The following is a 15060-nucleotide window of genomic DNA, read 5'->3' as shown; positions in this document are numbered from 1 at the left end:
TTTTGATTGATTAATTCATTTAGTTGAGTTTTCAAACGTTTCAATCACAAATTTTAATATACACAAGGGGTAATTAAATGCATCATTATCTGGGATGAATATCAATTTATCAGCCATTGTCTTATCCCTTTAGATCCATGATATTTATTGATTATAAATCTTTAATTGATCTTTTGACAATTCATGAGAAAATTTTAATGGATTTTAAATAAAACATTTACATTGATTTTTCAGTGCTTTCCTTCAAAAAGTCTTTCGAGCACTGACCCCCCCCCCCCTCATATGCTTATTTATAAAACAAAATGAAAATAAGGGTTGGTATCCTTTTTCTAATTCAATAGCGACTTCGCTATTTGCAGTTTGGATCTTTGTTGTCAATAGAATGGTAATAATGGAAAAGGAATTAAAAATTCTCTAAATCATCCCAAAATCATTATTTTAAATATAAATAGAGAGCTTTAATCGTTAAATTGTTAGCGGAATCTTAATGAACAGACTTAAAAATTTGCTACCTTATGTGATAAGAATAAATCCAATAATTTTATTCTCTATACAACAGAAAATTATACTAGTACTCAAAGTTAAATAATTAATGTCTTCAAACCAGGGAGACAGGAGATATTGGGCTGTTTATACACTAGTCCCCAAAGTTTTATAATAACGTTTCCTTATTTGCTGGCTCAACAACTTTGGTGACTTTTAATGAATTTGGATTGGTTGGTTCATTTCAACCACCAATTAAAATCTACAGAAGGGATAATTATGTTTAAAATCTTAGGGGATATACATCAATTTATCGTCCATTGTCTTATCTCTTAAGAACAATGTATACAACTACACACATACACACACACACTCAAACACACACACTCACACACATAAACATTTAAAAGAAAACTAAATCAATAAAATGTTTGTACCAGATGCTTTTTAATTCTTTAAGTTCAATGTAAAGAAACTAGCACATTGAAGGTCACGGGTGTTTCCATAAAACGGGAAAAAATTGTTTTTTTAATATATAATGGTATTAATACAATGTTATCAGCGGAAAATTAATCTAAATCTATAAATATAGATGTATAACCAGACAACTACCTGGATCCTTCTGTTGGGGACCTTTTTAGTCTGCTAGCAATAGTGTTTTACTCTAATCAGCGGATAGTAAAATGAAATTATAGGATTATATCCAGTTTTGTTGGCCCTTAGAACATCTGTGCTATAACTAACTTTGTTCGTTTGTCCATCCATGGTTTTTTGTGCTTCGCTACTTTTTGATGTTACTATCGGCTACGTCCCTGGAATCCTCTAGGGGAAAAGTTGACCAACCTCATCATCAATTGATTTTCAAAATGTATGAAAATATTTTTTTGTGGGGTGGGGGTTCATTTTTCACTTGGAGTGTGGAGATCCACTCTCCAAAATAGATAAAAACCTTCCCTGGACCTATAAGAAGCTTGAGAGTAACGGAGAACCATATCAGTTAAGCGGTTAGCAAGGTCCTTCGCTACAGACAAAAAGACCTTTCTACTTTATATTATAGGCTAATAGATTAGGATTTATTTGGTGTAATGTATGACATCCAAGGACAGAGTATCAATTATCCCATCTTAATATCGAAGAACTAACAACCTCAGAGAGGGAGGGTACAATGGGCTGTTTATTACACTGGCGTCCATAGTTTTATTAAACGTTTCCTTATTCATTGGCTTAAAAAAGTTTGATTGGTCTAGTTCAAACGTTTCAACCACTAATTGTAATAATCAGATGTATTTAATTTGTGTCATCTTTGGGGATGTAAATAAATTTTTCAGCCATTGTCTTATCCCTTTAAATCCCTGAAAAAAATATTTCTTACATTTGAATTACCAAAGATATATATTTTGTTATGTGATTCTAACTTTTTTAAAACAGAACGAAAAAGAGTCTTAGATCATTTGTCAGGGGTCTAAAGAATAAGACAATGGCCAATAAATTGATATATATCCGCAATGATGGTGCATAAAGTTACCCCCTCTGTAGATTTAAATTAGAGGTTGTTAAGCCAACAAATAAGAAAAGTTTATAATAAGGTTTTAAGGACTATTGTAGTAATAGATCATTGTCCCATCATTTTGTTGATCAATCCAAGTTGGTTGTGATCTCCTTACTTAAATTTTAAGGGGTAATTTTGTTTAACCAAATATTTAAAAGCCAGCTGGCAATTATTTAGATGGGTGATTTATTATGTTTCACTAACCATCTAGATTAATAAATCTATTGTTGAACAATCGACCTTTGTATCAATTGCAATATTGTATCATCTAACTAACTATATGACAATTCTAATCAACATATGTTCTCTCTCTCTCTCTCTCACTCACTCTCTTTCTTTCTTTCTTAATATCTTTCTTTTTTTTGAAATAAGGACAATTGGCTGTTTATTACACTAGTCCCCAAAGTTTTATGATAATGGTTCCATATTCTTTGGCCTAACAACTTTGGGGACTTAATTATATTTTAATTAGTAGTTTTATTAAGTTGAGTGTTCAAACGTTTCAATCACAAATTTTACGATACAGAATGGGGAATTTTGTGTATCATCATTGTAGATGTACATTAACCCTTAACGGTCGGAGGGGGGGGGGGGGGGGCGTTGAACTGACAGTTGGAATATCTCCATCCTAGCGGGCACAGGAGGCCAGCAAATCTGGCAGGGTAATCCAGGTAAAGAGCAATTTTTTTTTACTTTAAAAAAACATTTATCTTACCAAAATACTAAAATATCCTCTAGTAGTACATCCTTATATGAAATACAGGTGTTTAAGTCAATTTCAGGTTCCAGGTATGATACTGCGGGTCTTGATCCTCCAGGTCTCCAGAAAACTTTAAAAGGCTCCTGTGTCTGCAATTTTTGACTTAGAGACTTCAAATTTTAAACTTAAGCTTTTCTTACATGTATACATACATATTTAAATTTCATAAAGATCCGCCGCCGTTTTCCCGCCGACTGCAGCGGCTGGCAGCTGCCAAGTACAGCTGCGACCGCTGAAATTTACATTTTGATATTTTTAATATAAAATTTAAAAAAGATAAACATTTTCTGCAAAAAAATTTCTTCTAGCTTCAAATTAAGAAAATTACAGCCGGTTGAAATATTTAAGTAAATAAGGACCTAAAAACAAAGGTTTTTAAATAAAAGGGTGATGGAAGCGAAAATTGACTTTGACTTACTTAAGGTCGTAAATTCATTATCAAACAGGGGACTTGCACAAATTTTAGCCCCTTAGCTCTAATAGGACCCAAGATAATAAGGGGGGGCGTTGAACGCCCCCCCCCCCCCCCGACCGATTAAGGTGCGGCAAGGGTCCCGACTGTTAATGGTTAATTTATCAGCTATTGTCTTATCCCTTTTAAACAAAAACAAAAAACACTAAATACTTCCTTAGAACTGTTTACAATTAAATGTTAAAAAAATAAAACAAAATAAAAAGGAATCATTAGCTAATGGATATAGGATTTACTTGGATTAGTTTGCTAATATGGAGATCATTTATAAGTAAGTTTGTTAATCCAGTAGGAGAGGAGGAGATGGGGTAAAAGGTGTGGATTTGTGTTATCTTTATTTTAGCCAACTGCGAGGATTACTTTATAAGAGTACATGAAACTCTGGTGCAACATCCAAGAAATAATATATCGATTCAATAGTTAGATTAAAATCATTTTTAATTACTTCAATTAACAAAGCAATATGTTGAAAATTAAGAAATTTATTTTTACAAAATAAAAAGGTTGTTTTTAAGCCTTGTGTTTTAAAAAATACCTCATAACAATAACATAAAAAATGGTCCTTTTTTATTTTCTTGTAAAAAGCAAAGCTTTTAAAATTTTATGTTAGTTCCGACCGTCCATACGTTTGTACGTTCGTCAGTAATGTATGATCATTAATTTAGGCATGTTAGATTCGTAGTATTTATTTTAATCTTTGAATGATGATTCCTGCAACAGTTTGGTACAATTAGAAAGCGTACCAACCTAATAATCATTACCAGAAAATATGTAAGATAATCAATAATAATAATGTAATATTGATTCCTAAGTTAACAAGGCACAATAACATCGAAACATAGCTATATCAATAAATTAGACAGAGAGAGGGGACAATGGGCTGTTTATTACACTAGTCCCCAAAGTTTTATAAGAAAGTTTTCTTATTCGTTTGCTTAACGACTTTGGTGACTTTAGTGAATTTTGACTGGTAGATTCTTTAAAATGAGTGTTCAAACGTTTCAAATACTAATTTTACTTTACAAAAAGGGTTATTTTTTGTATCATCATTGGGGATGTACATCAATTTATTGGCCATTGTCTTATCCCTTTAGATCACTGAAGATATATTTGGAAAGTTTGAAAATATATAAAATTCCGTTACGTTTACTATTATAGTACAGTATACTTTTTAATTTATCATTAATTAAAAGAGTTTAATGTTTAAGTCATATTAATTTTTTGTTTAAAGTCATTATGTGTATATTTCCATATTTTTCTGGTGAATCTTTTCTAGGACTTGAATTTTCCGTTAGTTGGTATGTTAAACTGGATAAACTGTCTCAAAAATCAGCCATGTGACGTCATAAAATAAGGGATTATCCATTTCTTTTTTAGTGGTTTTCTTTCCCACATCTCCTCTCATAACCCTCATTTTTTTGACGTCACATGGCTTATTTTCTAGACACTTTTATTAAGGTTACTATTTTAAATATAATTGTTTTAGATTTGCTATACATATTTGCATGAGTCCCCAAAGTTTTATAAAAACTTTTCTGATTCGTTTGGGGACTTTTATTCATTATTGATTTGTTGGTTCATTAAGTTGTGTGTTCAAGCATATCAATCACTAATTCTAATCTACTGAATGGGTAATTTTGTTTAGCATCATTGGGGGATGTACATCTATTTATCAGCCATTGTCTTGTCCCTTTCAGCATGCTAGTAATGTCCTATTTACTAGAAACTTATACATTATGGATGATTCCTGTGACAGTTAGGTACAATTTACTATGTTATTATTATAAAATGATTTTTATATGATTCAATAATCATATTCTCTTGATTGATTCATAGAACGATAAAGTACAAGGGTTATAAGTGAAGCATCTCTATAATCAAGTCTTAAAATGTAAGTATGTCAATATTAGATTTTCGTTTAGATTTATAAATGTCAATAATTAAAAGCGAGATTATGCTACATTTATTAATGTTCGTTTGTTTGACCGTCTGTTTTTTACGCTTTTTATTGGTGGTGCCATTCTTGTTTTTAATTCATAAGCTTTTTATTTATGGATGTTGTCATCCTCGTTATACTACCTACATATGATAAGTGTTATTATACTCTCATTAAATTTTGACTGTAAATTTCCACCGAATCTTGATATCTATAATGACACTCCAAGAAAAACATCGGTAATTTACCTCTAAGTACCCTGTCGAGCACAAACAACCCCCCCCCCCCCCAGAACTTTTCTTGATAAATAAAATAAATATAAGAGGGTGGTATTTTTTTCGTTTGTTTATTACTTCAGGTTAGGTTATTTTGTGTATAACCTACCTAACCTGTAGTCTAATAATGGATATATTACTACTTGGATCCTACACCAGATTATCATGTTCTCCAATAAAGTGAAACTTGCAGCGGGCTAAAATAACAATTCCTCCCTTCAAACCCCCTTAATCCAGACCCACTCTCCTACTGAATGAATGAATTGACCAATAAATGAGTTTTGTGTAAGCAACCTAGATTATTGAAAAAAATTTCCCCTGTTATAATATGTATGTATATATTATATATTCATTTGTCTAAGATGATGATAATAAAACATAAAAAAACTAATCCCCCCCCCCCCCACCCTTCTTATTTTCATTTAATTAAAAATGGGGGGGTTTACATCAAAAACATCAATTTGTTTCGTGGTCAAAAAACATTAGTGTTTTTTCTTCTTTAAAACAAGGATCTTTTGATAAAAAATCCCTTTTTTATTACATATTAGTTTCTGTTTATTTTTTATTTTCTATATAATCTATTGAGCTTTTTATATTCTATGAAATAAAATAATGTTTGTTTTGACTCAAAAGTGTTTTCAAGTGGTTAAACAAGATCTTTTCATAAAATCACTTATTTTTATTTTTATACTGTTTATGATTTATAAGTTTCTTTTAATTACTGATGTAAATAGTCTATTGAAGATTATCAAAAATATATTCTTTGAAATATAAAATGTTCTTTTTTAGCTCAAAAGGGTTTTCAAGTTTAGAACAAGGATGACAACATCCATAAAAACAAATACAAACAAATTAGCCTGAAAGCTAACCAGTAAATGGGTACCAGTATAATAAACATTTAAATATCAATGAGCTGTAAATATCTCTTCAGTACCTAAAATTTATAAAAACTTTATTTTATTAGTAAACGTTGAATACTTTAAATGAGTTTAGTTGATGTTGTCATCCTTGTTATTAAGGTGATTATGTTCAAAGTGCAATAAGTGGGTGGAGATTTTTCGGATTCTTTGTACATCCTTAATTCAAGACAAAATCATACATGGATTGGTTTATATCTAAATGGTATTTTTTAATTAAAAGTTTGAGGATATCTAATTTAAAACAAAAGAAAAATGATAAAATAAAAAGTCTGCAGTAATGTACTTCATTTCATATTGATAAAGGACAAGAGATGTAAAGAAGATTTGCTTTTGAAAATACCAATGGGAAACTATTGTGGATATTCAACTAACATAGGGGAAAAGTGTGGATATTAAACTTCTCTTGGGAAATATGTGTGGATACTCAGCTACTATTTAGGAATTCGTGGATACTCAGCTACTATTGACCCCATTAAATGATTAAAATTTAGTAGTGTCAAATGTTTCAACCAATAATTTCAATTTTAAAAAGAGGCTATCTTGTTTATCATCATTGGGGATGCAACAAAATTTATTGTCCATTGTCTTATCCCTTAAATCCCTGTGCCTCAGATAAGCAACAGTTTAATAATTTTTCAGGGATCTTAAGGTATAAGATAAACAAAATTATCCCTTCTTTAGATTAAAATTATTGGTTAAAAAGTTTGGACACTACTAGTTTGAAACCAACCAATCAAGATCCAATAAAAGTTCTCAAAGTTATAAATATGCTTATAAAACTTTGGGTACCAATGTAATTTACAGTCTAATGTACCCTCCCTCCCTGAAGAAATGTAACAGATAAACAACAGTTTAATAATTTTGTCAAGGCAATGTTACATTGCAATGTGACATCATTTAATTTCAAGATCAAAAATGAAGTTCTGATAAACCTACAAAAACCTATGTGAAAATAGCAAAACACAATTAATAAAATGCAATTAATATGTCAAAAATAAATAAAAACATTCAAATATTAAAAAGAGAAATATACTATAGTACTATTTTTATAAAGTAGTGAGGTTATTTGTCTGTTAGATTTTTTAGACTTTTTTATATTTTTTGAATGGTTTTTGGCTATTTTAAAGTCAATAACAGCTGCTAGCTCAGAATGAATATTTAGTTAATAAAAGTTTAAATTGCACTTATGTAAAAAGCTAATAAATCTACAAAAATTTTGTTGTTAAAATGTTAGAACATACAAAAATGTATAAACAATGGATTTATTATTACTTAGATATTACACAAGATTTTCATGTACTCTAATAAAGTGAAACTCGTAGCTGGCTAAAATAACGATAACCCCCCCCCCCTTCCACCCCCTTTGCCCAATCCACTTCCCACCTATTGGATATTCAAACTGACCAATAAATTAAGTCTGTATTAGCAACAAATTGACAACAAATTTCCCCCTGTTAATATATCCATTGTCAAAACATCCATTATAAACCATATGATGCAGTAAAAATAAAAAAAAAAACTGCACACAGCATTAAAATGTATTGTTCTCTTACTATATGATCAATGACATAATTACATCTATCTATCTATCTATCTATCTATCTATCTATCTATCTATCTATCTATCTATCTATCTATCTATCTATCTATCTATCTATCTATCTATCTATCTATCTATCTATATATCTATCTATCTATCTATCTATCTATCTATCTATCTATCTATCTATCTATCTATCTATCTATCTATCTATCTATCTATCTATCTATCTATCTATCTATCTATCTATCTATCTATCTATCTATCTATCTATCTATCTATCTATCTATCTATCTATCTATCTATCTATCTACAAAAATATAAATAATTTTTTTGGGGGGGAGGGTGTTTTTTTATAGTTTTTTGTGGGGGGTTGGGGGTATCCCACCCCCCAGGTAAATAGCTTAAAACCACCACAGGACCAGTAGGTATAATCCCTGAAAAGTAGAGCCCAATCGGTTCAGCGGTTAATGAGATCTTAAGCTTCAGACGGACAGACAGACAGCTACTTTGTATTATATATATCTATCCATCTATCTATATATCTATCTATCTATCTATTTATCTATCTATCTATCTATCTATCTTTCTATATATCTATCTATCTATCTATCTATCTATCTATCTATCTATCTATCTATCTATCTATCTATCTATCTATCTATCTATCTATCTATCTATCTAAATATCTATCTATCTATCTATCTAAATATCTATCTATCTATCTATATATATATCTATCTTTTTATCTATCTATCTATCTATCTATCTATCTATCTATCTATCTATCTATCTATCTATCTATCTATCTATCTATCTATCTATCTATCTATCTATCTATCTATCTATCTATCTATCTATCTATCTATCTATCTATCTATCTATCTATCTATCTATCTATCTATCTATCTATCTATCTATATATCTATCTATCTATCTATCTATCTATCTATCTATCTATATATCTATCTATCTATCTATCTATCTATCTATCTATCTATCTATCTATCTATCTATCTATCTATCTATCTATCTATCTATCTATCTATCTATCTATCTATCTATCTATCTATCTATCTATCTATCTATCTATCTATCTATCTATCTATCTATCTATCTATCTATCTATCTATCTATCTATCTATCTATCTATCTATCTATCTATCTATCTATCTATCTATCTATCTATCTATCTATCTATCTATCTATCTATATACCTGTTTAACAAAACTTCTGCCCCTTCGTTTGCTCATCTCCTGTATGTTATGATCCGGAGAACCCCTGACAGAAAAGATTTGTTTAATTTTAAGGTAGCTGTGTTTAGTTCCCTAGGAAAATGGGGATAAATGTCACCGCTTTTGGCCTACCTATTTTATTGACTTCATAATAGAAGGAAAGAGAAAGGAAAGGGGGAAAGAAATCCCCTGGAAAAAAGATGGGGTATAGGGTATTTACGGACGTCAATAGAATAGGTAGGCCAAAATCAGTGACATCTGTCCCCATTTTGCTAGGATTCTATAGACAGCTACAATTTTAAGTGAATTTAACAAGGATGACAACATCCATAAGTAGTAAAGCACTAAACACATGCATTGTAGAAGGGACAAAGTGATTTAAAGAGCAGTGGTCTGAAGAATTATATATTACAGAATAAAATCACGAAACCTTAAAAACAAATATTCAGGCTAAACATAAAAAAAATCACGCAGTTTATTACAAATACAGAGCTTAATGTAAACATCTTTCCGCGGTTTGTATTGCTCAGAACCGGTTTATAGACAGCTTTCCGCGGATAGTATGACTTAGAACCGGTTCTAATCCAGCGGATTTTAATCGGTTTGGAAAATCCTTACCTTAAATGCCCAACATCAAAATGGTCAGGCGCGTCTACATGTATAAATCGATTTGAACATCATATCATAGACAGCTCTCCGCGTATAGCATGGCTCAGAACCGGTTCTAATCCGATGGATATTGATCGGTTTGGAAAATCCTTAACTTAAATGCCCATCATCAAAATGGTGCACAAATTGATTTGAATTGTTTTCACATCTTATTATAGACACCTTTCCGCGATTAATATGACTTTGAACCGGTTCTAATCCAGCGGATATTAACACGGTTTGAAATCCTTACCTTAAATGCCCAGCATCAAAATGATCAGGCGCGTCCACATGCACAAATTGATTTGAATTGTTTATCACATCGTGTTCACCTTAAATACAAATAGATTAATCTCAGGGATCTTAAGGGATAAGACAATGGTCGATAAATTGATGTTACATTCACAATAATAATACATAAAGATACCCCTTCTATAGATTACAATTACTGGTTGAAACGTTTGGACACTCAACTTAATGAACCGACCAATAAAAATTCAATAAAAGTCCTCAAAGTTTTAAGCTATACAAAACTTTGAGGACTAGTGTCCAAAAAGTGCCAGCTATCTCCATGGATTGACCTACTAAATTTCTGCTAAACCGATAAAGTACTTCTTTTAGGGATGATTCACATAAGTCCTGGGATGGGTTTTGGGCTATTTTATTTATAGATAAAAGTCTTTGAATGGCTATATGTTTTTGCTGCTTTACTCCAACCAATATAGAGCACCTTGATGCTATGGGCGCAGCCGTCAGGCTTCCTTATCGTTAATTTACTTTTAAAAAGGGGGATATTTGAGGGAAAGCAACATAGCTATTGTTTTACCTGATAGATAGAAAGATAAATAGATAGATAGATAAATAGATAGATAGATAAATATTATATACCTGAAGCTACCCCAGCTTGTATTTCTCTGAGGGCTTCTGGTACAGGAGCCCGTCCTCGACCAGAAATGTCTGAATAAGAAAAGGAATAATAAATTGATGTACACCCCCCCCAATCTGATAAAAAAACTCCGTTGGAATAAAAGCCCCAAAAGAATTTGTCAACTCAAGACTAGAAGTTTGATCCTTCACCTCATACTCGTGTCATCTTTACTATGCATGGTAATGAGTTGCGCCTGTTTGGGGCCAAGGCATTCCCCCTACTCAAACTTTTTTATGACCTGTGCCGAACAAAGCAGATAGGTACCATATTCAACGTACTTTTATAAAAGGATAATACAATTTCAAGTGGTAACACAAAAAAAGGATGACAACATTCATAAGAAGCGACGCACAAAAAAAAATGAATAGACAAATGGACAATTATAGGAAACCATGAAATCGATGCTGTCTAAAATGGTGCAAAAAATGGGGACAAATTTCAAATTGTTTTGGCGTGTGACGTCTAGGGGGTTGCTTTCCTCCTTCCCTTTTCTTTCCCCTCACTTGTGACGTAAATAAACAGCCCCGTCAAATCAATTTGAAATTTGTCCCCATTTTTTGCACCATTTTAGACAGCATCCATGAAATCTTTCCAAAAAATATCTGTGTCTTTTAAAATTGGAAGCTCTTTGGGACGAGGTATATTCACCAAAAAAACTAGTAGTTTATCTTAAATAGCAGCCGAGAAACCCACCAATAATTTTACAGACAGACATATTGAATTTTATAGTAGCTTCGCTACTAAAGATTAAGTTTAATGAATAATTAAAATTTTGTATTTAAGAGAAAATGAAAGAGACGTCTGTTTCGTTGAATTTTAATTATAACTGCTAAGTATTTACCTAATCTCTTTAAATAAGTAAACATTTAATAATAAACGTTTTAAGAAGAAAATAATTCATAATTATTTTTATATTAATCCGTATGATTTTAGGTTTTTATGTACTTTTGGTAGGGTTAGGTTATATGATAGAGCACTGGGTAGCCCCCGGTTGGGGTCATCCGATGGGCTTATAGACACAGGAGACAAAAACAACCAAACCCCAAATTAGTTTAAAAATAGTGGGGTTTAACAAGACATTTTGTGCAAAAGTTTAAAACCAACTAATGAACTAGAGACAGCGTAAAGTAGCACCAAAAAAATTACGTCATACAATAAAGTTGATCAATGAGAGGCCAGTATTAATTTTACCATGGGTCACTTACAGTGTATATTGGCCTCTCATTGGTCAACTTTATTGTATGATATTACTTTTTTGGTGCCACTTTACGCTGTCAATGGACTATAGTGAAGAAACTGACACGTACCTAAACTGGATTCCACAGGGCTGGGAAGGGGTGGCAGGGGTTCTGGAGGTACAGGTATCATACCTGGATATATAGATAGATAGATAAATAGATGGATACATAGATTGCTCAGAACTAGGTAGGGGTAGAAGAGGTTCTGGGGGTACTGGATAGATAGATAGATAAATAGTTAGATAGATAGATAGACATATAGTTAGATAGATGGATAGATAGATAAATAGATAAATATACAGACAGATAGATTCCACAGGACTGGGCAGGGGTGGCAGCGGTTCTGGAGGTACAGGTATCATACCTGGATAAATAGATAGATAGACATAATGAATAACATTGAAAATCTAATATAAGATAGAAAGTGAAAGAAAGAGAAAAAAAGAGAACAAAAGAGAAAAAAAGAGAAAATAAGAGAGAAAAAAGAAAAAAAAGAGAAAAGAGAGAAAAAAGAGAAAAAAAGAGAAAAAAGAGAAATAAAGAGAAAAAGATATAAATAAGGAGAGACAGATAGAGAGAAAGAGAAAGGGGAGAAAGAAAGATAGATAGAGTTTAGTAGAGAAAGAGAGACGGAAAGAAAGTTACTTTAGAAAAAACGTACGTACACAAACTGATTATAGATTTGCTGCGCTCCTAGAGAAAAAACTATCTGTACCTGGACCAGTCATCTCAACGGCTCCACCCCCTGCAGAAGGTCCACTCGGGGCGAAATCACCATCCCCTCCACTAGGAAACCCATCACTAGGTCCACTAGGGGGGAAATCATGCCCCCCGCCTCCACCTCCAGTAGGTCCCAGGGGGTAGTGTGACGGCCCCGAGGGGAAATCTGAATGGTCCAGCGGCTGTCCAAAGTGGTCGTCAGGATAGGCAGGACGTTCATCATGGTAGGCTCCTCCCCCCGGGCCACGATGGGAAAAGTGGGATGGACCTAAAAAATACAATACCCATATATGTTAGCTCTAGTTAACCTTTTCATGACCTTCAAGACGGGACCTAGGACCAATAACAATTTCTATGAATTTAGATTTTTGTTTTAGATGTACAGTATGATCATATATTACTAAGATAAAGAAAATGCTAAAAAATCCGTCAAATTAATGTTCAGAATCCGCAAATTTAGATTTATTCTGGCTATCATTAGATAACATTTTAATGTTTGCCTTAAACTATATGCCACCGCAATGATGTATAGATCTGGAAGACATATTTATCATTTTTTTAAGCTGAAAGTAACATTAAATCATTTAGCATTCAAACTCATGGAAGGAGTCGTTTTTCGGGCTTCGTCAAGAAATACAACTTGTAAAACTTGCCAAGAAAGACCAAAGTTCAATCTAGAAACATCCGCCTAGGATCGTTACGGCGTTACTGGATTCGAACCCTTTTTTTTCTATTTCTAAGCTTAATATTTCTCATAAGAAAATTAACAAGCATTACAAATAGTCACAGAAAGACAGACAGTGTGGGGGAACCTAAGCTTTGAAGAACACCCTTGGCTTAAAAAAAGAATAGTTGAATAAGGGGAGAATTTAGCATAGCAACTATATTTTAAGCGAATTAGATTAATTTGATCTTAAATTAATAATCTTTAACTATTAATAAATGATAATCCATTTACAGAAAAAAATAATTAAACATTAGTTAAATATTCAATAATTAAACAAATATCCGCAAACGATTATTTATTTTATAGATTAATATTTAACAAGGATGATAACATTAAAGAAAAAAACACTACACTTACAAAAAGTAGCCCAAGATATCGACCAATATCAAAACGATTGAATTCTCCTTTAAGGGAAGCAAATTAGATTAATTTGATCTTAAATTAATAATCTTTAACTATTAATATCTGATAATCCATTTACAGAAAAAAATAAATAAACATTAATTAAATATTCAATGATTAAACAAATATCCGCAAACGATTATTTATTTTATAGATTAATTTTTAACAAGGATGATAATATTTTTAAAAACGAAACGAAACATGTTAGTTTTTTTAAAAGAGGCTTCACATAGATCCTTGGGTGGTTTTAGGCTATATCATTTTCAGATTTAAGGCTATTTTTCTTACTCTTCCTACCTGATCATTAAGAGATAGTCAACGGACACGCCATAATTTAAAAAAAAATGACAGTTTAAAAATTAAAAAAAGATTATAGATTTATCAAGAAACTAATATTAATTTATTTGCAGGAACTGTTTAAAATAATATTTTTTGCTAAATTTCTTTTTAAATATTGGATATAAATATATTTCTTTTATCTCAATTTTACATATACTCTCTTCTTTCTTTCTCACTATCTTTACCTCATTATTATTCTTTCTTATTCTTTTTTCCTTTTTTTGTTTGAACGTATATCAGCCCTGTGACGTCATAAAAATGAGGAAGATGTTAGGAGAAGTGGGAAAGAAAGCCCCTTAAAAAGAGATGGATGAAAGATTTATCCTAAGTATTTTACTTCAGTTTTAAAGGCCTATATTATAGTATAGCCCACCTTTTAAAATAATTTTAATGTAATCCATTAAAAAAATACTAGCGGTTACGCCCTTAGAGGCGTTTGGGGGCATTGCATATAGGTTGGGATTGAATCATTGATTTTAATTTTAGTTTCAAAGGAAAAATTTTTTGGGATTAAATTTTTTTCTGAGGCAATTTCTTTAAAGAGGGAGAGCGTTCCAACCCCCAAAATTTCTTTGGAACTATAAAACACTTTACTGAAAGGAGAACCATATCCGTTAAGTGGTTCCTTTGCTAAACACAGACAGACAGACATTCTGTTACTTTTATATGTTTTAATATGAAATATAAATGATTAAAATGATATTGTTTACAAATTTTAAAATATTTTAAAAGGAACATTGAATCCTTAAGTGAAACAGGAAAAAATACTTTTTTTATATTTTAATTTGTATAGTATATTATGATATTTTCAAATTTAATCAATAATACCGTACATTTAAATACATATATAAAAAAGAAAATCTATTTTATGAGAAAAAAGTTAAGCTA

General features: G+C 31.4%; 1 protein-coding gene across 1 annotated transcript in view; it reads right to left on the bottom strand.

The window, feature by feature from the left end:
• LOC145335339 (uncharacterized) overlaps nucleotides 1-15060 on the bottom strand; it is a 61640-nt gene that overhangs the window by 5651 nt on the left and 40929 nt on the right. Inside the window, exons 16-20 of the mRNA XM_080181074.1 lie at nucleotides 12700-12972; nucleotides 12054-12116; nucleotides 10707-10775; nucleotides 10072-10150; nucleotides 9153-9216 (exon numbers count right to left, since the gene is read on the bottom strand). Coding sequence (XP_080037200.1) covers nucleotides 9153-9216; nucleotides 10072-10150; nucleotides 10707-10775; nucleotides 12054-12116; nucleotides 12700-12972 — 548 coding nt within the window. The remainder of the gene's footprint in view (nucleotides 1-9152; nucleotides 9217-10071; nucleotides 10151-10706; nucleotides 10776-12053; nucleotides 12117-12699; nucleotides 12973-15060) is intronic.

This window comes from Acartia tonsa, chromosome 13, assembly GCF_053477335.1.
Source record: "Acartia tonsa isolate MP-2025a chromosome 13, ASM5347733v1, whole genome shotgun sequence".
NCBI lineage: Eukaryota > Metazoa > Arthropoda > Copepoda > Calanoida > Acartiidae > Acartia > Acartia tonsa.
This window is presented reverse-complemented; position numbering and strand designations above follow the sequence as displayed.